At 39.7% G+C, this 27,820-nt stretch overlaps 1 protein-coding gene across 1 annotated transcript; it reads left to right on the top strand.

The window, feature by feature from the left end:
* The first annotated feature begins 2,459 nt into the window (after nt 1–2,459).
* TOPBP1 (DNA topoisomerase II binding protein 1) lies at nt 2,460–27,758 on the top strand. Its single transcript, XM_086614679.1, has 28 exons — nt 2,460–2,482; nt 2,879–2,966; nt 3,540–3,674; nt 4,253–4,396; nt 5,198–5,379; nt 5,526–5,719; nt 6,555–6,734; nt 7,484–7,653; nt 8,155–8,318; nt 8,828–9,075; nt 9,358–9,677; nt 10,487–10,659; nt 11,653–11,864; nt 13,146–13,435; nt 15,111–15,284; nt 16,310–16,419; nt 17,485–17,608; nt 18,572–18,721; nt 19,230–19,338; nt 19,970–20,162; nt 20,988–21,214; nt 22,259–22,422; nt 23,364–23,478; nt 24,014–24,177; nt 25,117–25,257; nt 26,400–26,489; nt 26,954–27,115; nt 27,526–27,758. Exons 2-28 carry the CDS (start codon nt 2,886–2,888, stop codon nt 27,667–27,669), a joined length of 4,560 nt encoding a protein of 1,519 aa, XP_086470805.1. The 5' UTR covers nt 2,460–2,482; nt 2,879–2,885; the 3' UTR covers nt 27,670–27,758.
* Nucleotides 27,759–27,820: the final 62 nt, after the last annotated feature.

The raw sequence follows: 27,820 nt of genomic DNA, 5'->3' as shown, positions 1-27,820 counted from the left end.
CGGTGCCATCATGTGGTAAGGTTTCATTCTACCAAACATTATCACTACCTCTGGCAATTCTGTTGGTGCTTTTCTCTTTCGAAACAATTCTTTTCCCAAGAGGATCTTACAGCAAAATGACTGCCCCCATTACGGGCAGCATTAACATTATGCAAACAGCCGCAAGATGTAGAAACCGTGTGAAAAATGTTCATTTGATTCGTGTCAATAAGGGACAATGGATGTGCGAATAGGCAGCAAGGAGTAGGGTGCGCCGATTTAAGATAAGTGAAACGCAGATAAGATCTCTGTGAAACGCAAAAACGTAAACCTGCGAAATGCCTCATGATGCTGCTAACCACCAGAGCGGTACACAGGATGCTCTGTCACTACAGATTAGAGAACTCTAGTGACAGTTCATCATGATGCAAAACAAGAAAAAAGGAAATGGTGAAAAATAAAAAAGGATGGAGAGCATAAATGCTGGGAAGCACTCTTTAGATGGTCACCTTCCACTTCAGGATTTTTCAGTCATTTAGAACATCCTGTTATAATACTGTTAATAGCTACAACTGCTTGAATATTGTTACTAACACTGCTGTATGTATGGGTTTTGTGCATGTTTAAGAAGGTATCTTCAATGCACAAAATGTTATATTAATCAGGAAACTTACGCAAATAAAAGAATTTACTTGATTTAATAAAAAGGGGGAACTGATAGAGGGAATATAGGAGTAGACATAAAATCACATGAGAGGATATATATATTGGTTATTGCTTAAATATTAAATCCTAACAAGTTATTGCTTAAATATTAAATACTAACTGCTACATTAACTACTGTATGAATTATTGATTGCCATTATTGAGTTGTGAAGTCATAGTCCCTGCTGGCTGCCCAGGAAGGAGGCTGGTGAGAGAGAGAGATAAGGCAAATACCAGCAAAGTTGTAACTCATGACCCACACATTTGTAAGGAGGAAGGGAAAACAAAAACTAGCCCATGTGGGCAAGATAAGGACTAACAAGAACTAACATTTGTCTTCAGACAGTGACAGGAAAGAAACAACCAGGTGTCCACCCAAGGATAGGCTAGGCTGGAACCAGTTTGGCTCTGCGAACGCAGCCAAATCAGGAATTTTAGGGAAGAGGTGAAAAGTGCACAGTGAGGAAGACCTCCAGCCTTCATCCTGAAGACCCCTGCCCACGACCACCAGAAGGCGTGTCAAGGAGGAGCCTGAGGCGGATCCTGAGGCAGGGACTATGGAAATGATCTGCAAGAGACTGACCTTTGCGGGGGCTTATGAGTGTGTTTGTGTAAGTATAAGAAAAACTGCCACGGCAGGTGTGCGTCTTGGTGGAGCGGAGACTCCCGGCGCACCCAGCGCTGTTTGCTTGCTTTTATTCGCCCAATAAATGGTAAACTTTAATTGGAGTTCTGTTTGGGACTCACTCATTTATCACACATGCATGGCTACTGAGAATGGAAATGCATTGGATGAGTGGGAATGGTCACTTTTTAATGATTCAGGCAGATGCAACAGCGTGACATGGGACAAGCGAGGTTTATTTTAGTTCCTGCACAAGTTTTGCACACACTCATGTCATTCGGATTCCAGCCACCTGCTCTTGAAGGAAAGCATTTGACGCTCCTGGCATAGCGTGGAAGCTACAAGAATAAAAATACATTCCTTACCGCATTTCCTTTGGAAAAAAACAATACAGATTGAAACTTGGATTGAAGTGGGATGCTCACACCTCTTCCAGACCCTGGCAGCTGTGTTACTGCCCCTATCTTCCTCCAGCAGAAGCCGGCAGCACCTATGCCCGAGCCTATTCCAAGTGAGCTCCCTTGATGGACTTGGGGTTTTTTGCAGAGCAGGTGCCAGGGGCGGGAAGCAGCCTTTCTTTTCATCTCCTACGGCAACAATTCCCGGACCGCAAAGGAGTCTTCCCCAGGTTACTGCTCACTAAGGTCTGCGCGGGCACCCTGCTGCCTTCCACGGCCACACTTGGGGCGCAAAGCTGAGAACGCCGCACTCACAAGTAACCAGGTGCGACACGCCGCAGGGCTAAACCAGCGGGAGGAGGAGGAGGCGGCGGCGGCTCGGTGAGGAGGCGGCGGCGGCTCGGTGAGGAGGCGGCCAGACCCGCCGGGCCGCTCCTCACCACAGATCACCACATGCCGCCGCGCGCCCCGCCCGCCCCCCGAGGGCGCGAGACGCAGCGCGAGCGCGGCGACCGAGGAGAGACGCCGGACCATCGCGCCACGCGCCACCCCGGTGCGCCCTGCCTGCCGCTCGGCAATGGCCCCGGCGAGCGTCCCACGAGAGCGCACTCGCGGCCGCTCAACGGCGCGGAGCCGCCCCCCCGCCCATTGCCCCGCCCCCCGTTGGGCAGCGAGCGCCGCCCCGCCCACTGGAAGCCCCGCCCCCGTCCGCCCCGCCCCGCCCCGCCCTGCGCCTGCGCAATGCGAGGGCTGTCGCTTTCCCGCCCGCGGTGCGGTGGGTCGGGGGTTGGGTTTCCGTTCCGCCTGAGGGTCTGGGTCCGGGTCGCGGCGCGGGGTTAAACTTGCAGCGCCGCTGGACAGCAGGGACCAGCGGGTGCGCGGAACCCCCGAGATGGGCGCGTCGGGCGGTAGCAGGGTGCCGGCGTGAGGAGGAGGCTCTGTGGGGAAGAGGCCTCCCCGCTGGGCTCGGCAGAAGTCGGCGCCGAGGCTGGGCGGTGTGGGGCAGGCCTGTGGGCCGGCGGGGGCACGGACGGGGACGGGGACAGGGACAGGGACAGGGACAGGGACGAGGGGGGTTCCGCAGCTCCCGGAGGTGGGCGGAGCACCCGTCGGTGCGCAGTTCCGGGCAGCCAGAACATGTCTGAACGCTTACTAGGTTTTGCTTTTCTAGTTAAAGGATGAAAGGTAGTAAGGAGCCATTTTTTGTGAAATTCATAAAGTCGTCTGGGAACTCGGAATTTTTTTTTAAAGCTCTTGAGGTGAGTAGGTTCGATCACCTTTCTCAGTGAGCTTAGTGAATTATCTAATTAAATGATTTCTGTGGTTGACTTAGATGTGGCTTTTATGTATGCATCTGGAAATAAAACTTTGTGTAACAGAGGTGATTAGTGTTTAAGTTTGTAGAAGAAGAACAATTTTGTTGAAGAAATTGCTTCCTGATCAAGCAATAGTTATTTCAAAACCTGTTGGTGTTTAGTGAGGTGACATGTAGCTTGGAAGGTTTGGATAGTGGTCATTCATCTAAGCACTAAGCAAACTTAGGAAGGATGCTGTGGATTACTCTCCACTGTGAGAGGTCAGTAGGAGCTAAAGGCACTGTGTGACAGGATCAGATTCTGAAAGTTTGTGTGATGAACGTTTAAGTCTGAGTATTGCGAAGACTGGAGGAAATGAAGGCAACACTGATGAGATGTTTTAGCCCTTTCTTCTCCCAGTATACTCTTACCTGGTACCTTTGTTGTGACCTGTTTCAAATAGATGTGTAGTTTCCACAGGATTGGCTATTTGTGAATTGTTAAATAAATGTTGTTGTATGCGCTGTTTTCCTGCAGTCTATAAAAGAATTTCAGTCAGAAGAGCATCTCCAAATCCTTGAAGAAGAAACAGCACTCAATATAAAAGAAAATGATAAATCGCTTTACATTTGTGATCCTTTTAGAGGTGCTGTTTTCAGTCATCTCAAAAAGGTATGCTACCCATCAACTTCTAACTATATTCTTTCTTTTTTAGAAGCACTCGTATCCATACTTACACTCTGTATGTTCTCACGTTTTGCACTGAATATAACAGTGTGAAGTATTCACAGTAAAATCTTTAAAAATTCACTGCATCCTGTTTTTAGGGAAGAAGATGACTAGCAAAGCATAAGAATTATTTTGAAGCATGTGGAAAAACAAATAGTATGATCGCTTCTGATTCTGCTGGAGTCACTAAGCTAGCTCTCACACTTTTTTACCTCCTGAATAACATGATTTTGTTTGGCTCGCAGGGAATTGTCCAGCAAAGAAAGGCTAACTGGAGTTCTGTGACATGTTAGCTATAGCATCTGCTGCTTTTACTGAGGTCAGAAAACCTACAAGAGTTGTACTGTAAAAACAAAACTGTCAGCTGGAGATGCTAGAGGAGGAGGAGGAGTAAGAGGACAGGCCAAGGGCTCTGCCTTCCTCAGGATTCAGGGGCAAGGAAAGACTTCCTTGTAGCACTATACCTTCTGCTAATTTTCTTTGTTTTGTTTTGATTTTTTTTTTCTGATATTTTTTTGCAGCTTGGTTGTAGAATCGTTGGACCACAGGTAGTCCTGTACTGTATGCAGTCCCAGCGATGTGTCCCAAGAGCTGAGTATCCTGTGTACAATATGACCATGGCCGATGTAACAGTATCCTGTACCAGCCTTGAAAAAGATGTTAGGGTAATGCATGGTACATCATGTATTGTTTAGCTGATTATTGTTGATATTTGCTTCAGATGGCTCGTTACTAAGGCAGCAGTCTTACTATATGTAAGTCTAACTGTGCCTATGTTTCGATATACGTAAGTCCTTCCATAGTTTGCAGACTCTGTAGTATATGTAGAGAGTTGTATGGAGAAAGATGGGGTCTTATATGTAGTATATAAATGTGTATGTAGTGGTGTATCTGTGCATGCACGTGTATATGTTACATAAGCATATACGTATATAATCATACAAGATTTAAGCTGTACTAATATGGGAGTAAATGTGTGTTTTAGGGGTTTTTAGTAACTGATTAGACAGATAAGCTTGCTAGTTTGCAGCTATAACGCTACAGACAACATGCTCTATTGCTGGTTACTCAAAACTGCATGGTAAAGATTTAATATCCAGTCAGCTATTGTTTAAATAGTTTATCTTAGAAGTTCACTTTTCTTAAATTCCGATATCTCTTTCTAATTTATACTACCTAAAATGTCAACCACCTGTAAAATTTTACTCATACAGTGTGATTGTAGTATTTTTATTAAGGGCGTTGGTGTTACGTTCAGCTTATCATAAATGCAAATAAAATGGAAATGATATTTGATGTTCTTTCTGGGTTCCATATATGTACATTTTGTATTTTTGAACCTTTGTTTAGGAGAAACCATGGACAATTGAAATCCATGACTTTGTTTTTTAAGGTGAATGTGAGTGTAATGTAAGTTCTTTCTTTTTTTCCTGATAATTTTCTATGATTCTTTTTTCCTCACTCAGGAAGAAGTTCATAAGTATGTGCAGATGATGGGTGGACGTGTGTACAGAGACCTCAATGTGTCAGTAACTCATCTTATAGCTGGCGAAGTTGGCAGCAAGAAATACTTAGTAGCTGCTTCTCTGAAAAAACCTATTTTGCTTCCCTGTTGGGTTAAGACACTGTGGGATAAGTCTCAGCAAAGGTATTAAAAAAAAAACCAAAACAAAACTGATTTTGTTTTGGGAACTAGTAATTCTTATGATGATGCAGACTAGTTTCTTTTTCTGGTTGATTTTACTTTGAAGAAAAAAAAGATTTCATTTTTTTTTCTCTCTTTAATTCCTTTAGCATAATGAGATACACTGATGTGAACATGGAAGACTATGCTTGTCCTGTGTTCCTTGGCTGTACGATTTGCGTGACTGGCTTAAGTAGTTCAGACAGGAAAGAAGTCCAGCGCCTCACTGCTGAGCACGGAGGGCAATATACGGGGCAGCTCAAGATGAATGAATGTACTCACCTCATAGTTCAAGAGCCAAAAGGTACCACTTGCAGAGTAAATAGTATTTTCACTTCTTGAGTTGAGGTGGTGTAAATATATGTAAGCGTAAAAGTTTAAACGGTCTCTGTGTCTGCTTCAGTGTTGCTCTTACTACTTCTGTTTAGGGAATCGCTGTTGATGGGAAGAGTAACACACAGGGCACCCTTACTTTTCTCTGAAGGCATGAGAAAGAGAACAAAAGAGGGAAAAAACAGGGACCCAGGTGGTATTTAAGGGAAGAGAAAGGGAGAATCCTAGAGAGGATGGAAGAATAAAAAAAACCCTAAGGTTTTTGGGAGAGCTGGATGGGACTTAATTTGTATGCTGGTTGAAATTGGATTGTGGACTAATGTTTTTTGACTGATCTATTCTTTGTGCCTTCTGAACTGCCTTCCAAGATAAAATGAAAGCTCCCTTTCTTTCCTCTTGGGAAGATGAAAAGATTGTAGTTTTATTGTGAGAAGAATGGGAAGAGTGGTTTTTTCCTCAGTTTCCCTCGCTTTCCCTATGGGGAAACATCCTAGAACTTTTTTTATTTTTTTCTTGTTCTTGAAAGCTTTAAAGCTTTTTTTGTGTGTGTGTGGTGTGTTTTCTTTTTTTTGCTTTAGGGCCCTGTCATACCATATCAATGAGATTTTTTTCTCTAACTTTATTTAGAGAAGAAATAAGCAGCTTATCAGAAGAGTCCAGAATAATACAACTTGCAAATCGAAACAAGTTATTTGAATTTTTAAATTTTCTTAATGTCTAGCCGTCTTTCAGCAATCACTGTTTGAAGCCATAGCCTTTTAGTGACATGTGATTTTTTTTTTTTATATTTTGTTTACACTTGAAAGGTCAGAAGTATGAATGTGCTAAAAAATGGAATGTGCACTGTGTGTCTGTGCAGTGGTTTTCTGACAGCATTGAGAAAGGCTTCTGTCAGGATGAGACCATGTATAAAATAGAGGCTGGATCAAAAGTGAGTAATACACCCAGTACGTCAACACCTACGAATCTTGCCAGCAAGCCTGATAGTAAGTAAGACCTTTTAAAATACATTAAAGTAAGGTAGGAAACGTTTGTAGGAAGGAGGAAGAACTGTTTCAAACTAGTAGGGTGCTGCTTACTTTTGCAATGCTGGTTTGACAGTTTGAGTTCTGATTCCACTAATGCTTAAAATACCAGAGATTACTTTTATGCACATTGACTATTCCAGTATGTGTAGGCTTAAAACGTGAATAATTGCCTAAAAAGTAAACTTGAATTAGGCGTATGATTGTCTGCTTAAGAATCAGCGATGCATATCTCTAAGTCCTAAAAGAGCATGACTGTTCATACATTCGTGGTTTAAAACCAGTGTCTGTTACAAATTTAATCTTACAGCAGTCTCAGGGAGAAAACAAATGCTGATATAATTTTTTTTTTTTTTAATTTTTTTAGTTCATATGATTGCTTTTACTTACTCCATGCTATTAACAGAAGAAAAGTTAAAATCATTTTGTAAACAAACATGGTAGCATGAAAGACACAGGCAGCTTTAAATGTGTCTTTCCAAACACCTGTTACTCACTGCTACTTCAGGAGATGACTGAACAGGAGCACTGGGTTAGCACTACCAACCCAGAACTGGGAATTCAAGTTACACACTTAGTATTTTTTATTCTTCAGACTTCTATCCTTCTAGCACAACAAAATCATACGTGGCAGTTTTTTATTTTGTTTAATGAAGCACTGGAAAGAGACGAGCCAAAACTAATGCATCTTTTTTTAATTTTATTTAAAGATCATACCCTTTCGGATGTCAGCCACATTTCAAATATCAACTTGAGTGATGTTAATGAAACTGCATGTAGTTCTGCTATGAGCAGCAGACTGGATCCTCTTCCTGATGAGCTGGAAAACTTGGATATAAGTTCTTTTCAAGCCCCTGATGATTTGTTAGATGGTTGTCGAGTACGTTTAACAATCTATAATTTGAAATGTTCAGTCTTAACGCTGTGGAAGCAACTAGGTTGAAGCACTGGCAATTGCTGCTTGAATAAGTTGTTTCCATGGTCAGTAGCAAATGCCAAATTTATTTTGTGTCCACATGCTGTAGCTTGCGTGTGTGTGTATAATTGTATTAAATATGTAGTATAAAGTTATATATTTATAGACGTATGTATTTGAACACTGTAGTGAATGGGTTCTAGAATTGGTGTGTGGGTTTGGGTTTTTTTGGCTGGGGGTTCATTCCCTTAGTAAATATTGAAGTTTTGCTAGATTAATTTGCAAAGATAAATAAATCCAATTCTAAATGCTTAACTCTTGCTGCTTCTCAGGGGCTGCACCATTAGTTTGTGTTCTACAGCAGTCAAAACAAATTATACCAGAATATCCTACTTTGTTTTTCCTTCTTTTTTATATTTTTTTTTTTCTTTTTAAGCCTTTTTTGTTGCTCTGTTCTCTTTGTAGATCTATTTGTGTGGCTTTAGTGGCAGGAAGTTGGACAAGATGAGAAGACTTATTAATTGCGGTGGTGGTGTTCGATTTAATCAACTTAATGAAGATGTTACCCATGTCATTTTGGGGGAAAATAGTGATGAGCTGAGATGCTTTTTGGACAAGACAAGTCACAGGTTCTGATAACTATGTTGCTTAAGGTCTACTTCCACCTCGTTTTGTTTCTCCAACTACTTTATAAACAGGAATTTGATTTGAAAATCGTAAATAGTTCTTGACTTAAATGAAAAGACTTACAGCTAGTATTTATAAGTACATCCTTGTGTGCTTTTGGATACTATAGTTCTTTGGCTAGCCATGAGTCACCTCAGTGAACAGAAAAACAAATATTCTTATTTGTGAAAAGAGCTGTTAACATGTATTTGTTGATACATTGAGGAGGAAGGATTTGGCAACCCAGCAGTGACAGATATAATTTACATTATAGAAAATAAGTATGAAATTCTCTGTTCTCAGACTGAAAGAATTTTTAAAAATCTAGACGTTTGTAAGGTGCCCAAAGCTTGCTTAGTATTGGAGTTACAAACTTCAGGTGCATTTACATACTAATATTTGCAGAGCGGGAAAGGAGAATCGCAGTTCTGAAACCTACTGCAACTTGTTTGTATTACGCTTTATTTCCTAGGCCGCATGTAGTGACAGCAAAGTGGTTGTTGGAGTCATTTAGTAAAGGTTATCTACATCCAGTGGAGCAATATATCCCTCTAAACTACCAACTATTAGAGAACCCAATTTTGGAGCAACCTGGCATTAAGTCAATTCTTCCCAAAAATAACAATCTCTTGAAGAAGGAAGCTGTGAACGTTGCAAAGCACCAGAAGGCTGCTGAAGATGACTTCCTCTCTCAATATGTAAATAATGATTCTACATTAGGTATGTTCTAGGCTCAGCCAACATCGAAAATTTAACTGCTCTTTATTCGTGTTGGAGTTTGCAGCATTTGCTTATTAAAGAGAGAGCCACATCTAGTATGTTAACTTCTATGTTGTGTTTTAGAAATGAAATGTGAGCAGGCCTATATAGAGCAGTTTTTAACTAAAACCTGGCTGAAAACGGCAGAATACTGTCATTTCTTCGTGAAACTGTTTTGAGTTATCTTTGATGTTCTTGTCGAGCAATTAGTGTGGTTGGCTGGTTGCTTTTTTTTCGTTTCAGATGAAGTTGAAAAGCTAACATCCAGAACCTTCAATGATGTTACTCAATTGACTGTTCAAGGAGAGAATCCATCTTCCATCTATGATGGTTCTTTGGGAGAGTCTTCTGCGCTGGCTGAAGGAGGCTTATTTGTCAGAAAGAAATTTCTTCTTCTGGGTTTTGGTGGTGAGGACGAGTCCTGCATCGCAGATATTATAAAGGAGAATGCTGGGAAAATTCTGCCACTGCAAAGCAGAACCATTGCAGACTATGCTGTGGTACCCTTATTGGGGTGCACAGTGAAGCCGACTGTTGGTGATGTTGTCACAAATACGTGGCTGGTAAGGGAGTTACACTTTCAGTTCTGTAAGGAAACAGCTATCTGTATTAGGAGTATGTCTTGTTAGAAGACAGAGTTACTGGTGGCTTAAATGTAGAGTAAGATACTGAGGGATTAGCCTTGTTTCATTCGGCATGTTCTAAATGAAAGCACGCTTTAAAGCCTCTGCATCTGTAAGGTATCTTTTATCTGTTTTACTTCGTTTTCTACAGGCTTGTTAAATAGGACTTCATTGTCATGAATCAGAGGCTTCTTATATGAGAATCTGACTTAATTCACTCTAAATAACGAATTGTAGAAGGAGCTAGTTGACTAACAATGATGTCGTTTGGTATCGTTGTGCTTGTTTTTTGTTTCATGCTATTTACAGCTTTTTAATGTGTGGCAGAAGAGCAAGTCAGCTTTATAGCTCGAAGTGAAAAAGCGTTAACCATATTTGCCAAGAGCAGGCACACGATGTAGACTAACTGCCATTAGTATTTATTTTTCAGTACTAGATAACTTTCTGTGATATAAATCTATACAGACCCTCAGATCATGCCTTGAACTACTTCAAGGGAGCCTCCAGGGTTGGAAGAATAGTAATTGAAAAGTTCTGAATAATGCCTCAGTATGCCAAACGGGACAAAATTAAAATTATTAGAAAAAAATTATCTGATTCAATGGGAAATAATTTGTCTCAGATGTAATTATGTAAGCAGAATTGCTTGTTGTTGAGTCTATAAATGCTGTTGTACAGTTGCTGAAATATTACTGGCATTGTTGCTCTGTGGCTTGATTTACATTTTTATCTCTTTCGTGTTCTTTAAGATAACATGTGTGGAACAGGAGCTCATTTTAGATCCCCAGTCCAATCCACTTTTCACACCAGTCCCAGTAATGGAAGGATTTACCCCTCTGGAAGATTGTGTTCTTTCTTTTAGCCAGTTCACTGGTGCAGAGAGAGACTCCCTGGTTTATCTGGCAGGACTGCTAGGAGCAAGGTATGTTTGTCACCATTTCTTCTTGTTCTTAGCCAGTGTGATGAAATCCATTTGCATTTAATTTTTTCTTTTACAGGAGTAGCAAACGTTAGAGTTAAAGCTCTTTGAGATTCTGTTCGTTTACAAAACCTAGTGCTGAAGAAATGAGACATTATAATGTAGTTCTTTTATTTTCTTCTTCTTTAGAGAAATTTAGTCAGTATTCACACAGCTGAATTTCTACCGCAAAACACCGAGTCTCAGATTTCCCAATGACTGAGTCTCAGTGATTTTGCTCTGCTCTAGAACAGATTAAAAAAAGTCACCTTTTCAGATGTCAGACCTTCTGAGTTGCTCTTCAGTTGTCCAGGAGTGGACTGTTGTTCCCCCTCTTCAGTACTATTCAGTCCAGCCTCATAAACAGTGATAGTGCACCGTTTCTTAAGAGCTGGGGTGGTAAATTATTTGCTCTCAATTTATCAAGATCTTTGAGAAACTAAGAAAAACACGTTTAGTCCTGGAGTGGCAATACTGTATAGCCTAGAGTATCATTTGATCTGATTTGTAGTCTATTTGAACTAAATTCTTTGCCAGTGAGTTGTCAGTCCTGTTGTCTTCTTGGAAGATTGGGTCTTTGATGATTAGAGAAAAACTGTAATATAAAGAAAACTATTGTTCATTTGGAAATGATGCCAGTTGGCTCCAGAAAGGAATCCAGCCTGTCTTGTTAATCTTGCAGAAGAATGTTAGGCTCAGTGTGTAATTTGGAAATGAGGTATGTGAGGACTTCTGGACTATGTTTTCAATACTGACAGAAGCAAAACTTTACTGTTTAACTTCTTTTTTTTTTTTGACGTGGCTGGTAGGTGTAGGTTAGGCTGTAAAGTGCAAAGTGGATGGCGTTAGATCTACTGGTTATTTTTCTGTTGCTTGAATGCATTTTATAATACTATAAGCATGCCCTAAATTAATTTTGTTTATGACTAAATGAATGTTTTATTAATTAAATTTTAGAGTCCAAGAATTCTTTGTGCGGAAAGCCAATGCAAAAAAGGGAATGCTTGCCAGTACCCATCTTGTGGTGAGAGAACCGGAGGGTTCCAAGTATGAAGCTGCAAAGAAGTGGAATTTGCCAGCGGTCACTGTAGCTTGGCTTTTGCAGTCTGCAAGGACAGGAAAAAGAGCAGATGAAAGCAAGTTCTTGGTTGAAAACGTAGACGCCAAAGGTTGGTTATTAGCAAGTTAGGGAATATGATTGTGTCATTGTACTGTTCAGTCATGATAAAGAAGGCAGGTGTGGTTAAATTTTTTCTTTTTCCTAACACCTTTAAAGTATTAGAGCTAAAGGCTATTTTTCCAAGTATTTTTTCCCTTTTTTTTTTTCCTGCTGTTAAGTCATGATTATAGAAATGATACTGTGTGTTTGCTGCAAGTCTCTTGAAGCCAGTGGAGTCTTGTGGTTATCAGTCAGTTGCGAATCAAGCTCAGTGTCTCAGCTTGGTCTTTTGACACGTATGCTGCTCTGTAGATTACATGGGAATTGATGATAGATCCAGCTTAGAACTTCATACTTGTTAGTCTGTAATGACGAGATGCGCCTCTGTTCAGTCCTTCATGCCTGCTTCATCTTCTGGTGCTTCTGCTCCTTTTCCAGTTATTTCACACCTTTTTTTTTTTTTTTTGCAATATTTCTTTCATATTAAGATGCAGACTGCAGTGATTTAATACTGAATGTTAGCAGACCTATTTTATCTGTGCCCTTGTGAATTAATTACACGGGTCATTAAGAGGACAAAAGGTATGTGTTTGGCATAGGCATGTCTTAACTGTGTATTACATTTTTAAAGGAAAAAAAGTAGGGGGAGGCGGAGGAAATGAGCAGTAAAATGTAAAAGCAATTCTTGTACTAATCTTTTTGAGCTGTAAAGATGATGAGTCATGCTTATCTAGAAGTATGTATGATGGATAAGCTTTAAAGGCTTATTCCTCACTAAATCTCAGTCCTATTAATCCCAAGGCATAAGGGACTGGAAGTGTACATAGTGACCTAAAGAGGTGTGATTCAGTCATGAATGTGAAACAGATTTTATATTGCATGGAAAGTAAGAACTAAGGAGGAGTTACCTTTGATGTTGAAAGGGAAGAATTTGTTGTGTATTACATCTTTTTCTTGGATTTATATTTTGATAGTTGTTGTATGTATGTGTGAACCGCAAATGGTGTGAGCGGTGAGGCATTGCTCACTTTTTTTCAGACACTTAAGAGTCAAGCTCAGTACCACTGTAATTCAAACTAAATAGTTAACTGGAAGAGACACTTAAGATACTGGCTTTTAAAAGGTAATTGTCAGTTTAGAGCATTTATTGGAGGGGATATAAATTTTTTTTTTTTTTTAGAGAAAGAAAGGTCAGATGAACTTTCAGTTGTTTCAGTAAGAGTGTATGTAAGGTTTGTGTTCAAAAGAAAAATCAGATGGCTTGCTTATGTTTTCTTTGTTTCTTTTAAAGATAAGGAGAGTTCCATTACTCAGCTTAGCAAGACACCAGCAACTGTTAAATCTCCTGATTCAGAACAGCATACTTACCTCCTCGAAGCTGGGAAAAAAACAGCTGTGACCCCTCTTGATATCAACAGGTTCCAGAGTAAAGCTTTCCAAGCTGTGATCTCTCATCATATTGGGAAGACAACCCCTCTTGTGCAAGGGAGGCTGCCCCAGAAAGAACCATCTTTACATCTCGATACACCGTCAAAATTTCTTTCCAAAGACAAGTTGTTCAAGCCTTCTTTTGATGTAAAGGTGATTGTCTGCAAATTTTTTAGTGTGTAGAGCCAGTAGGGTTAAAGATGGCGCATAAACTTAAAAACAGCACAGAAACATGTGCTTACCTGTTTTTATGCTGTTAACATACAGATTTTCCATTTTGAATAAAGCCAGGAAAGCTGACTCTGTTTATTTATGTATATTTCTAGCTAATGACCTATGGACTACATTTATTGACTAGTAGATGCTATAATGTCTTTAACAAAGCTCCTTTGTGCTTATTGCATCATATGCTCATGTGTTCTACACCTCACACAGTACACAGTCTGTGTTCTTTGCATCTAAAGACTGAGAAATAGAACAAGCAGGCTTAGAATTGCTCCAGATATTTGGAAACAAGTGTTTGCTTGTTTTGTGATGAAATGCTACTTTAATGACATGTTTTAATGCAATAGCTTTATAGCAATTACAAAATTGTTACTGCAGATTGAAAAATATGTTGGTGTTTTGCGTTCGTTATCTCATTCTGAAGGCCACAAAACGCTAGAAGAACTACTAGTTTTAGAACAAAGGAACCCATCGTGTACTTAGCGAGTATCTGTGCTGCAGTAGCTCTTGATTGACTTAAGTGTGCTTTGGAAGGCTTCAGGTTTGTTTTTCATTTTCGAGGCCTTAACTGAAAGATGAATGCATTGATTTCCTTCAGAGTTGTTGGGTTTTTTGGGAGGTTGTTTCTGAGTTGCTTGGTTTGTTGTCTGTTTGTTGTTTTTGTTTTTTTTTAACCCCTCTGCCCACAGTAGAACAAAACACGTGTAACAAATCCAGAAGAATCAAGTGTTCTCTTTAATTAGTTCTGTGTCATGAAGAGAACGCTCTAGGGAGACCTTATAGTGGCCTTCTGGTACTTAAAGGGGGCCTGCAGGAAAGATGGGGAGGGACTCTTTATCAGGAAGTGTAGGGATAGGATGAGGGGTAATGGTCTTGAACTGGAAGAGGGTAGATTTAGATTTGATACTGGGAGGAAATTCTTTGCTGTGAGGGTGATGAGTCACTGGAACAGGTTGCCCAGAGAAGTTGTGGATGCTCCATCCCTGGAAGTGTTCAAGGCCAGGTTGGATGAGGCTTTGAGCAACCTGATCTAGTGGAAGGTGTCGCTGCCAATGGCAGGGGGGTTGGAACTAGATGCCCTTTAAGGTCCATTCCAACCCAGACCATTCTGTGAGTGAGTCTTTGATTCAATTAGTACTCTTACCTTTTGAAACTAATAGTTTACCACTCTGATGATTTACAAAAGCAAGATATTCTAGACTAAAATTTCTCTTTTTTAAAAAGGGCGATAAGAAATTTGTTGCGTTAAGGGTGCAGATAGAATCACGTACTCTTGTATGTGATTCTTGTGGGAGAAAGTATTAGTAAATTAAAATAATTGGTTGGGATTAGGAATACCTGGATTTGGCTGGCCCCTGGCTTTTTCATTGAGGGCCCTTTTCATTGATGGCAGTGAAAAGAGATTAGTTGTCTATCTTCTTCCTGTTTTGCAGACTCTAAGATTGGGATTGTCTTGTACTACTTTTGTGCAACGCTACTACAGTACATCATCCTGGTTTAGGAGTATGAAGTCTTACTATAGATTGTATTTGTGAAACTTGACCTTGAGTGAAAATGTTCTAACCTGTTCATGAAAGTCAGTTGGTTGCTTCTTTTTTGGTAGGATGCTCTGGCTGCTTTGGAAACTCCAGGAGGTCCTGTTCAAAAAAACAGGAAACTGAGCACACCTCTCTCTGAAGTCATCGGCAGAAACTTGAAATTGGCACTGGCAAACAGCACAAGGCATACAGTAGCTCTTACTGCCAGCCCTCAGTTGCCCGCTGCACAGCCAGAAGCGGTAGGAAATTTTGAGTTTCAGTTTCTGGACCTTAATTAAGAAAACACCGTAGATTTTGTGATTTAAGATACAAAGGAGTTTGTGAATTGTGCTTTGTGATCTGTTTGAGTAGAAATCTATATGGTTATGCATTCTTTAATGACAATTGAAGGTAAGATGGAAGAGTTTCCTCCTGGAAGGCAAAGAATTTTAAAACCTTTTTCTACCATCTGTACTACTATCTTGAATATTAAGCAGTTTTTAAGTAACATGGCATATAAATATGGTCCAATTTAGACTTCGTAGTATTGAGATGAGAGGATTTCATCACATTTAAGAAATTCCCAGGCCCCAGGTGAGCAGGATTAAATATTTTGTCTTGGATTGAATTTAGGAGTTCTTTTTTAATGCCTGCATCTTCTTTTCCTGTCTTCCTCTGTAAGGTGCTGCTCTTCTGCTTACTGGGAGGCACAAGATGTGATCAGTTGCTTACCCCCTTGTAAAGACACATTATGTTATCTGGTCGTGTAGTCATCTTGCCTCTTCAGTCTAATCTTCCCTAGTGAGAGAAAACAGGAAATGATGAAGGAGGAAAGGGAGCATTTATGTATCACTTGCCATTTTAGCATGCTATTTACTGAAGAGGAGGGGCGAGAAAGCTAATGGCTCCTTAATCTTACTGTTGTTTTTTTTTTTCACTCCAATACAGTGAAGTACTACTGTGGCATCAGGTTTGATAATTCCCTAGTTTCAGTGTTCAAGAAATGTTCAGTCTATGACAGAAAGAGCAGAATATGTTCCAGGGAGACTGGCTGACAGCGAATCTTTTGTCTTTGAATTCCTAATGCATGTTATGATGATAGTGTTGGGTTTTGACCATGGAGTTTGGGAGCAGCAAAAATAGAGAAAATGTGTTTATCTTTGTTTTGTTATTATTGCGTATTTTACTACATGCTACACTAAATATTAAAGTATTTTGTTATTGATACAGAAACCTTTGAAACATGACTGTCCTTTTTTTTTTTTTATCCCTGCTGCTTGACCAGGAAGAAGAGCCCAAGCCTCTAGCTGATGTTGTTATATACGTTAGTAAAAAACTTAGTAAGAAGCAAAGTGAACTGAATGCAGTAGCAGCTTCTCTTGGGGCAGACTACAGGTATCAACTGATATACAAACAGCTTCTAATCTTCTGCATTAATGTGACTTCTAATAAGTATGAGTCTTTGTATTCTGACGTGCTTTGTCTACATGACCTTTTGCTGTAGCTAAACATTAGATTTCACCATCTTAAACAATTTCTATTGCAAAATAAGGCCATCTTTCCCCACAACATCCCCAGTCTCTGTGTTCTTGGTAAGTCTCTCTTGGAAAGTCTGTTTGTCCTGAATTCTTCCCGAATTGCAGAATACTTTTTTTTTTTCTTCTTTTTTGAAGAAAACTATGAAACATGTTTAGCTTTTGAGTAGTTTAAAATTTGCTTTATATTGCAGATTTTTAATCTGATATGAATTTGTGCGTGTTTCTCCCTAGCTCAAAACTTATTATTTTACAGATTGTAAGCATGGCTAAGTTAGTGTGCTTAAAAAAAGCTTAGGAAGAAGAGGTTGTTATGAAGAGAAACTACAGACTAACATTTATGATTTAAGACAGAATTCTGCTCCCACTAAATCTGGTTTATATATTTTGTTACTGACTACTACAGTAAGTGTTGTCATTCACAATCTGGCTGAGAAGGTTGCCCTTATGTTTGGTAGTAGCTTAGAAATGCTGAAGATATTTGCATTAGATAGCAAATACCAGTTTTTATTGGTTTAAATGTTAGTATCCTGCATTTTGTTTGTTTTGAGGATCAATTTTTCACTTGCAACTCAATATGTCAACAGAAGAAAGCCATTTTATCCTGGGTCACATGTTCTTTTCAGAAACTGATTTGAAACTCCACTTACTTAAAACAAAACTAAAGCAGACCCCCTTCTTTTCTGTATGTTTATCAGATTTAGTTTTGTTCACTTCATGAAGGCCTTCAAAAGATGTTGTTCTATCCTGTAACTGAATGTTGTCTTTTTTTGATGAAGAAAGCGGGCTCATTGCTTGTTTAGGCATAACAAAATAGGCAAAACAGTATTTTAACATGAACAAGGGATAGGACAATTTCTGAGCTGGATTTCTGATACCTTTTGATAGAAATGACATCTTCAATGTATTTTGTTTTCTTTTCCAGATGGTGCTTTGATGAAACAGTAACACACTTCATCTACAAGGGAGGACAAAATGACAACAATAAGGAGTACAAATCTGTTAAAGAACGGGGTATACATATTGTTTCAGAACACTGGCTTTTAGAGGTATGGAGCTTGCTTTGTTCCCTTAGTAAAAGTGAAGGGAAATGGGGGCTTAAAACAAGTTGTACAGCATTGGATTCTTTGTGTTTATACTAAACATCTATAGGAACTGATGTTTTGCATCCTGCTTTGAATTTATAAATTGAGTGATCAGTTTTCACTACTGTACTTTTACCTTGTCTTGCATGAGGAGGAAATAAATTCTTTTCCATTGAACATTTCTGCAATGCCTCTCAGAATGCAAGCCACATTTTTCTCTTGTGTAAAGTTGTTGTGGTTTAATCCCAGCCAGCAACTAAGCCCCACACAGCCACACACTTGCTCTCCCCTGACAGGATGGGGGAGAGAATCAGAAGAGAAAAAGTGAGAAAAATCGTGGGTTGAGATAAAGACAGTTTAATAGGTAAAGCAAAAGCCACACACGAAAGCAAAGCAAACCAAGGAATTCATTCACTCCTTCCCATCAGCAGACAGGTCATCTCTAGGAAAGCAGGGCTCCATCACATGTAACAGTTACTTGGGAAGACAAATGCCATCGCTCCAAACGTCCACCATTTCCTCCTACTTCCTCCAGCTTTATATGCTGAGCATGACATCATGTGGTCTGGGATATCCCTTTGGTCAGTTGGGGTCAGCTGTCCCAACTGTGTCCCCTCCCAGCTTCTTGGGCATCCCCAGTCTACTTGCTGATGGAGTGGTGTGAGAAGCAGCAAAGGCCTTGACTCTGTGTAAGCACTGCGCAGCAGTTACAAAAACATCCCTGTGTTATCAATGCTGTTTCCAGCACCAATCCAAAACACAGCTCCATACTAGCTACTGTGAAGAAAATTAACTCTTATCCCAGCCAAAAACAGCACAAAAGTACTTATTTCAGTGATGTTTTTATTGTACTTTTCCTATGTTTAGATTTGAAATTTCTTTTATCCCAATCAGTTTCTTACCTTATGTTAACTGATGTTATTACAGAGTGCCCAAGAATATAAGCGGCTTCCTGAATCTCTCTTTCCTCACACTTACAATCCCAAAATGAGCCTGGACATCAGTGCAGTGCAAGATGTCAGACTCTCCTCCTCCAGCAAACTTCCATCAACTGGAAAACCAGCGGAGGAAAATGAGGTATAATGTGTGATAGACATTCATGTTCTGTGAAGCGATTTGGATTCAGTTAACTTAATTGTTATATTAACATATTACTAAAAACCATTGATGCTTATTTAGCAATGCCCTGAGTCAGGGTTAGCTAGTAATTATTATTAACTATCACAGATGTTCCTTAAGGTTTTTCTGCGTTGGTAATATTCCTCCTCTAGAGCGATGGAGGGAAACATAGGCATTTCAGGATTAGAAGTGCTTTCCAAATTTGACATGATGTAGGTCCAGTCTTTGCCTTCTCTTGTAGGTAACAAGATCCAAGGTGTGAACTTGCCTTAATAGACACTTAGACTGCAGAATAGATGTTGTCAGTGATGATGCTGTTCACTGTTTTACTGTCATTACAGTAGCAGAAAGGTTAGATTTACTCTAAGGCAAGATTAATAATCTTCAGAATTTATACAAGTGTTGAACATGGGTGAAAAGCAAATAATTTTGGTGTCTGAGAATTCTGCTTGTTCATTGTTTGTAGATTGTGCCAGTGGATGAAGATGATGCTGAAGATGATGTAACAACTGACCAAATAAAGGAAATGGTCACTATAGGGGAAGAACAAATTGTAACAAGTGAATCCAAAGGAGGTAAATGTAAATCACTGTTTTCAAAATAGTTGTGGAACATCAAACTATCAATATAAGCCTTTCACGGTTTCAGGTGCTGAATGTTAAGATCTGGAAGTGTTAGGTACCATAGTTACATTCCAGTCAAGTACAGCTAGCCCTTATGGTTGCTGCATGAGCGGAAAGGGTTTTGCTCTCTGTTTTAAAGACTTTCACAGCCCGTAAGGAATTCATGATCATCCATTGCAAATTATTTAATTTCTTTTTATTTAGTAAAAAAAATAAATGAAACCAAATTATTTAGTTTCTTTTTTTAAAAAGCACTGGTTTGTCTTTAATATGAGGAATCACGGTTTTAGAGTATACCTTTTGTTATATAAATAAGTGTGTTACAGGAGAATTGTGGATATAAGTTAGATCATGAGAGCTAATTCAGAAGTGAGCCAAATGGAGACTTCTCCTTATGTCTCGGAATAGAGATCTTGGGCATACGTAGTTTTCCTAGATATTTTTCCCAGATATCTTCTCTTCTCCTTAATGATTGTAGTCCCGATGTGGGGGTTAGGGGCTGAAATTGACTGGAATTTCAGTTACTTTTCACTTGTTACAATATAGCAGTCTGGACCTTACCAGTTTTGTTCCTTCTCTTAAGTTTTAACCCAAGCTCTAGAAATGAGGGAGAACTTCCAAAGGCAGCTGCAGGAGATCATGTCTGCCACATCACTAGTGAAACCACAAGGGCAAAGAGGATCCCTTTCAAGGAATAGTTTTGATGGTTCTCCAACCACTCCTGATAGCACACGATCTGTGCGGAATGGCCGCAGTAGGGTCTTGGAAGCTCTAAGGTATTGATTTGTGTTTCAGAGTATCTTATTTTGTCCTGTCTGCGAATACTTAGGCTTTCATTAAAATATGAATGGGTCTCCAGGGTTTTCAGATGTATTGCGGTTCTCTACTCATGTACTTAAGTTGTTTCTCTTGTAATTCAGAATATTTAACTGAAAATGCTAGATAACGTCAGAAGGTTATCTTAATCCGTAGTGGCTATCTTTCTTTTTTTTTTTTTAATCAAAAAATCACAGAATAATATGATTGCTTTTTAGTTTTGGATTGAATTGTGCCAACTGAGTTCTTTCTCTTCAGATCAGTTAGTGTTCTTGTAGATTTCAAAGAAAGCAATGCTGTAGTATTTGAGTACACAGGTTGTACACAAGTAGTAGGTATTCCTGCAAAGCACCTCTGTGAATGTTTCTCCTATTTTCTTTTTCTTTTCTCTCTAGAGAATAGGATTTCAACTCTAACAATGTCGAGCTACAGTGAGAAAGTAATGGAAACCTTGCAAAATTATTCCTTCAGCTTGGTGTTTATTTGCAAATTAATAGATTCAGTAGAGTACACTAATTTTGGTATAACTTATCAATATGACACATAATAAAAACATCTCCTATTGATACTTTGGTTGCCGTTTTTCAGCCATGCTGATACTTAGGCTCACAAAGCCATGCTGCTGGAGTTGCTTTTATACTGAAATTTTCCCCTTTCTCATCCATGCTTCCTAATAATGAGGTCACTTGGATGCTACAGTTGATGTGATCATTAACGCATTGTCTTCTAGTATGATTGTCTTCTGTAAAACAAATATTTGAGATATCTGTGCTTTTTTTCCTTAGGCAATCCCGTCAGGCACTCACTGATGTAAACACAGAGCCATCCCAGAGTGAGCAGATCATCTGGGACGATCCTACTGCGAGGGAGGAGAGAGCAAGACTTGTCAGCAACTTTCAGTGGCCTAACAGTCCTTCCCAGTACACTGAGCAAGGTCAGAGTAACGCCAATAAGAACATGGATGAGTCTGCCATCAAAGGATCTTTAGCTGATGCAGAGATTGCTGGTATAGGTAAAATCAGAAATACAGTATCCTTGTTCTTTGCTACAGCATCCATTTGATCTTTGGGACTTTTAAAATACAGTAGTGCTTGAATTCTGCTTTTTTTTTAAAAAAAAGCATTGTCGGCATTTCTTGAATGCCAAAAATACAATTTTCCATCTTTGAGCTCCATTATGTGTTGCTGTTTTTCAAAGAGAAGCTTTCCTATCCATTTGCCATTTGTGGTCAAACACCAAGGCAGTGTTTGTCTAAAAGTAGTCTGCATCAACTTCAGGATGTTTTTTTTGGAACCACAGCTGGTTTCCAGGTAACAGTTCGGGTAGGTATAGTGGAATTCAGGTGGGAACATAAGTAGCAAAATCTTTTCAATTGTAGTGGAAATATTCAGAGATGACAAATGGAGATACAGGAAGAAAGTAACCCATAAGCTCAAAAAACCAGATATACAGAGCTGCCATTGGACATGCTTAGGTCAGGATTCAGGGAAGATAATGTATTCATCTTCCTTGTTCTTTTTGAAGTCTTCAGTCTACTGCTAGAACTAAGAAAGCAACATACTTATGTTTTTTAATCTATTTTTGCTTTCTTCCCATTCCTGCCTACTGAGAGATAGTGGAATCCTTTATTTCTCTCTCCCCACTGCCTCCCTCCTGCCCCCAGATCCTTCCCTCATGCTACTTACAGAGTTTCTGCTTGCAACAATAGTCTTCCTGAAAACTGACCCTGTCCTAGAGGAGGCTGAAGAAAATTAGCTAAATGCATTCAATTGATTTTTGGCTCCACTGAATCAGTGCAGTTTAGCCAAATAAATTTGGCCATTTGAGGGTTTTGGGTTTTTTTCAAAGCCAAGGCATCCAGGGACATCAGTCTGCAATATTGCAGTTGGTGGTTTGTGGTATAAGGAAGAGCATCTTTATGAAAGGCAATGGTGAAACGTAACTGTACATGTTGTAGCAGTAGTTGCGTTTTGTCCTTTTTTATTTATGTGTTTTACTTTATCCATAATTATATTCAGCCAAAGACAAACCACGCAACAATGCTTTACTTTCACAGCTGTTCCTGAGGCTGGGGATGGAGATTTGATTGAAGGTCTAAACAATCCTGTATGTAGAAATCCTGAAACACCAATTAAAGATCACTTGATCCCCACTCCGCAGGCTCCTAGCATTGCTTTCCCACTGGCTAACCCTCCGGTGGCACCACAGCCCAAAGAAAAGGTTTGTCATATGAAGAAATGCTTACGATGATTTGTGTTCTGAGAGGTTTAGTGACACCTCAAGAAGTTTTTGAGCTTGATGGTAAATACAAAATAAGTGAATATCTGCATTTAAAATCTTGAAGTAGATTACTGTTGTGCAGTTCTGTTTCTCTTTCCCCCTTTCTTTGATATTTTGAACAAATGATGTTTACTCAAATAAATAAATTTGATTGTTCAGTCAAATAAAGCTTTCTGTCCTGTTAGTTCCTGCTGGAATGCTGAGGTAGGCTTTGGATTGGAGAGTACTCTGTGTATTACTTGGAACTCCTCCAGCTGTGTTACGATGATGGAAGAAAGGTTAGGCCTTTGTTTCCCTGGTGGTATCTGGAATTAATGTTCAGGTACAAATGGAAAATTATTTTTTTTTTGCCAAAAACCTGGCTTAAAATTCTGCTATTTTATAGTGAACTTGGAAGGGGCTAGGAAAATGAGCTTGGTCTTTTGCCCACAGTGTATCACTTGATGCTCAAACTTTCAGCAGGTATGTGTCTTCAGAGGCATAAGGTGTCATGTTACTAAATAAGCTGTGGTGGAAATGCACAAAGGCCCTTGAAGTTACAGAAAGTCTGACTGACTGGGACAGTGTGATAGATGGATGATGATTTCTTCATGTGTTCAACTTGACATTCAGTGGATAGGAATGAGGGATTAGTTTTTATGACAGATTGGTTCAGCTGTGCCCTGGAGAAAGGGAGAACCAAGAGGATGTTAAGCAGGAGCCTAACGTTGATTTGATAAGATCCATGCTTTTGTCAAGTGATTGACAGGTTTGGTTCTGCTTTTCCTGGCTAAAGGCAAACTTAATATTAAAAATAACCCAGAATATGTTTGGCAGAGGAATAATCAGCTGTCAACCTAATCCTTCTGTCGTATTTTCTAAATCTGTTACTGTATTTCCAGGCTGTTACAGAAGATGAGAAGGCTGATGAAGAACCAGAAAAACACCGTAAATTTCAGCTGTCTTCTCTTAATCCTCAAGAAAGATTTGATTACTGCCATCTGATTGAGGAATTAGGTACTAGATATTTGGGAAATGCAAAGAATAGTATGTGTCTGTTTGTGTCTGGTCAGCTGTGGCTCACTGGGGAAAAGAAAGGGCTTCTGTTAATGACTCATCAGATTTGAGGTCTCAAATTTATGGCTTTCTCCTCTTGTGAGTGGTTCTTTGACTATATTATTATTATGTGAGTGATCAGCTTTGCCATAAAACAGCAATGGTTTTGTCTTCTGGCAGTTTTCTTTTAGCTGTCTCCACAACAGCCTCATTCTTTACTGCTGGGAGTGCCCAGGATCTGCTGTCCTCTGGTATCTCTCTCATTCCTGTTTGTGTTACAGTGGCACTTTATTTTTATCAGTGCCACTCTTTCCTGGCTGCTTCTCCTTCCTTGCCAGCTTCTGCCCATGTCACTTCAATGATAATACTTTCAAAGTAAATTTGAGTTACGTATATTTTTATCTGAATGGAAATAATTCTCACTTTTGAGTTGATCCTTTCTGTGGTACAGCATGACCCTTAAATAATTTGTATCACATTCATTCCTCAATTCCAGGTGGAATAGTACTTGAGAAACAGTGCTTTGATCCAAGTTGCACGCACATTGTTGTGGGATATCCTCTTCGAAATGAAAAATTCTTGGCTTCGATGGCAGCTGGAAAGTGGGTGCTTCATCGTTCCTACCTGGAGGCATGTAGAGGAGCTGGCTGCTTTGTTGAGGCATGTGACCTTATTATTGAGAAATGAGTAATGCTGTACCTTTTTGTGTATCTTTTTATTTTACACTACAGAAAAGGACTTAACCTCTCAAAACCAATTAGCAGTTTAGGGTGCCCGAGCCTTTAGAGTTTCAGAGAATCTGAAGTCTGAGAAATTTTTGACAAGCTTTTCTCTGAAAACTAGTCCTGGACCAAACTCCTGGTACAGGATAAATAACATACCTATACTTTTATAGTTGCTTCTGAAGATTGAAGCTTGAGTACCTTTTGGTAAATTCTAACTCGTATCAGCTAAATTTACATGGATCTTGTTACATCAGGAATTAAATCTTGATCCTTTCAATAAATGAACATATAATAGTTTTAAATAATCCAACTCTATGTACAACCATGTGTGTAAACGTTTTTGAACGCTATCTCTTCCAACTGTTCACCTCCCTAAGCACTATTTCACGCTTCTCCTGGGTCACGCACTTCTTTCACATTGACCAGGCTAACTTTAAAATAATGCCTGTAGGCTGGTTCCTATCTTTATGTATCAAAACCAACTTTCATCATTTTGGAAGACAATGCAGAAACGTAGAGTCAGTGGTGTCCAGAGTAGTGAGTTGCTTTGCCCTGCTTTTGAATTCCTTTGTAGATAACTGCAGGAGGAATCTGGTTGTGTATATGACTTGATGTCACAGAAAATATGAGTTTATTTAGACCCATATGTGCAATTGAGAGCCATATCGCTAATTTTAACCTAGAGCTGTTTTGGCCAGATAAAGTCAATATACAAAGCTAGAGTGAGTTGGGATTTGTTCTGGATGGGTTTTTTTGTTGTTGTTCTTTCTTTTTGGTGTGTGTTTTTGGTTGTTTGTTTGGTTTTTTTTTTAATTTATTTTTCTGCTGCTAAAGTTGGCAGGACTGCTTTAATTCAAGCTTATGATTGTTCTAGGAAGAAGATTATGAGTGGGGAAGTAATTCCATACTTAATGTTTTGCCTGGAATCAATGTAAACCAGAAGAAACTAGCAATTGCAGCCATGAGGTGGAGGAAAAAAATTCATAAAGGGAGACAAGCAACTGGTATTGTTGAGGTATTTAGATAATCGTGTAACTTGTACAGCGTGGGTGGACAGGACAGGGATTGTCACCAAGAAACTCGGAAGCTTAATTGGCAGGGAAAGGTAAATCTGCCTTGTTATTAAGAATGAAATGGATATATTCTAGTTCAGCTAAAAAACTTTTAGTGCTGGTATATTAAAATTCATAATCTCCTCTTGAACCATTGTTGATGTTTTGCAAAGCTGGAATGTGGCTACTGACACATGTAAATGTCCCTCAGCCACAAAGATGATGTTCATGCCTCAGAGCTCTGATTAGGGAGCTAACCTAACTTGGCTTTCCTAGGAAACTACAACTGGTACTCGCAGTAACAGAAATCCTGTGCTGTGCCATATGGGTGAATACAGCTCTCTGGACAGCATTCTTCTTGCTCTAATAGTGCGCATGCTGTTGCACTTCAAACAGGGGACAAGTTTACGCCTTTCCTAGAGTACTTTCCATGACTTGCAGTGCAAGTTCCATACTCTTTCAGTGAGATTTTTGAAAGTGGGACTTGGACTCCCCAAAGTCTCTTAACTCCTCTCTCCAATCAGGCATTGCAGTCAAGTATTCATTGAAAGGTAGAGATACTGCTGATGTTTCAGTTGCATCAGGATAAATCTTGACTCGCATGTACTTTACAGTAACATTTTTAAAATGAATGCTTGTAACAAATTGCCTGCAGCCCTTGCCTGCTTGGAAACTGCTGTGAGTGCTTGTAGGAGGCATCCCGTTGGCCCTACGTGCTGTTACCATGACTGAGCTGATAACATAGTACATGGGATGGGGGACAAATGTTTCCAAGTCACCATTTTTCTTGAGATGTGTTTCTGTAAATGAGCGTCTGGTGTTCTCGAAAAAGCACTCGTTGCCAAGGGTCTTTTCATGGATCATTTTGGCCATCCTGTTATGCAGGTGAAAGGGCTTGGTGGCAAGCTGCCTGACTGTGTGGTGTTGGCCCAATAGTTGTATGTTCTGTGGGTTTTTTTCTGCCTTTTATAATTGAAGACAAAATGAGGTGATAGCAAATCTTTATCTGATGGATATTCTGGAAACGGGAAAATTATAGATACATTAAGTCTTTGTACTTTTTTAGTACCAATGTACTTTTGACTAAATTGAGTCTTTTATCTAGGGAGCTTTCAGTGGCTGGAAAGTGATTCTGAATGTTGATCAAACCAAGGAAGCGGGATTCAGGCGCCTTCTTCAGTCAGGAGGAGCAAAAGTATGTAGTTTTTTGCAAAAAAGAAAGTTAAATTCACATATATTTCTACTTTTTTTTTTTTTTTTCGTTTCTGTTAAACTCTGTGCTGGGCATTTTCCATGTAAGTAAAAGGTCTTAACCAACAAAATTTATTACACAAGATGGCTGAGACATGGTCAAACGGTGGGAGGAAAAAGTTATCTTCATTTTTGCATGTGGTCAGGCAGGGCAGCTTGTCTGAGGTCACACGAGTCAGTAGTGCTGGTGGGAATTGAGGATAGAATTTCTGTGCCCTGCTCTAATGAGAATGATCACCCTTCTTGAAAGGTACGTGGTGGTACAGAATGCAGCTGTAAATGGTATTTTATTTTCCATCAGTTCACTAGTTAATATGATGAGTGAAACGCTAGGTCATGAACTGCATTTGTCTTGGGGAAGAAACACAAAAATAAACTCGTTTTCATCTGTCGTGTTCTAATCTGTAGGTGTTTTCCAGTCATTCTGTGTCTCTCTTTAAAGAAGCGACTCATCTCTTTGCTGACTTCAGTAAGCTGAAGCCAGACGACACCAGGGTTAACATAGCAGAGGCAGCAGCCCAAGGAGTGAACTGCCTGAAACCAGAGTACATCGCAGACTACCTCATCCAGGTGTGCATTGGAGGGTGTTTCTGGGGGTGCTCTTCACCTGTCCCACGGGTGGATGGGGCAGGCCCTTGCCTCCAGCAACCCCAGCCACCTGATGCCTCTGAAAGGGACTGCAGCTCTACCAGTTGTGTGCCTCCTTCACCAGGAATTGTGGCCACAAGTGCCTGTGCTGCGCATTTTCATCCGTGCCCTCGAATTTTAACTGCTAAAATGTGACTTATTCTAGTGCTGGCAGTGGGATCTGCTGCCGGGTAGGGAGCTTGCAAAACATTCTCAAAATGTAGGTGTGCAATGTTCGTTTTGTTATTTTCAATTTTAGAAAACTAACAAGCTGTTTCTTTCTTCTCAGAAGCTTCTTGAGCTAAACAGAGGCTTGAGCTAAACCACTTCTTTTTTTCCTTCCTCCACTCAAGGAGCCACCTCCCCCAATGGAGTCTTACTGCCTGCCGGAAGCTGAATCTTACCTTCAGAATAACACAGAACTGGGAACTGGATTATCACAGAAAAGAAAGGCACTGGGAGAAATGAGCAGAGTCAAGCGATCCAGAATACACTGAGTAGATTCCGTGTTTTTAACCTGTACAGTTTTAAATTCATATTTATATTTTTTCATTCTCAACACAAACATTAAAAGCTTTGAGTTTCACTTCTAATTTGTCCTGAGATTAAAATAAGTTTACAGTAATACTCACAGGAAAGATTGCTTTG

This window comes from Tauraco erythrolophus, chromosome 7, assembly GCF_009769465.1.
Source record: "Tauraco erythrolophus isolate bTauEry1 chromosome 7, bTauEry1.pri, whole genome shotgun sequence".
NCBI lineage: Eukaryota > Metazoa > Chordata > Aves > Musophagiformes > Musophagidae > Tauraco > Tauraco erythrolophus.
This window is presented reverse-complemented; position numbering and strand designations above follow the sequence as displayed.

Coding starts and splice junctions, on each gene's coding strand:
- TOPBP1 (XM_086614679.1), top strand. CDS start 2,886: ATGAAAGGTAGTAAGGAGCCATTTTTTGTGAAATTCATAAAGTCGTCT. Junction 9,678..10,486: donor TTGTCACAAATACGTGGCTG/GTAAGGGAGTTA, acceptor GTGTTCTTTAAG/ATAACATGTGTGGAACAGGA. Junction 16,420..17,484: donor TCTCTTGGGGCAGACTACAG/GTATCAACTGAT, acceptor TTTCTTTTCCAG/ATGGTGCTTTGATGAAACAG.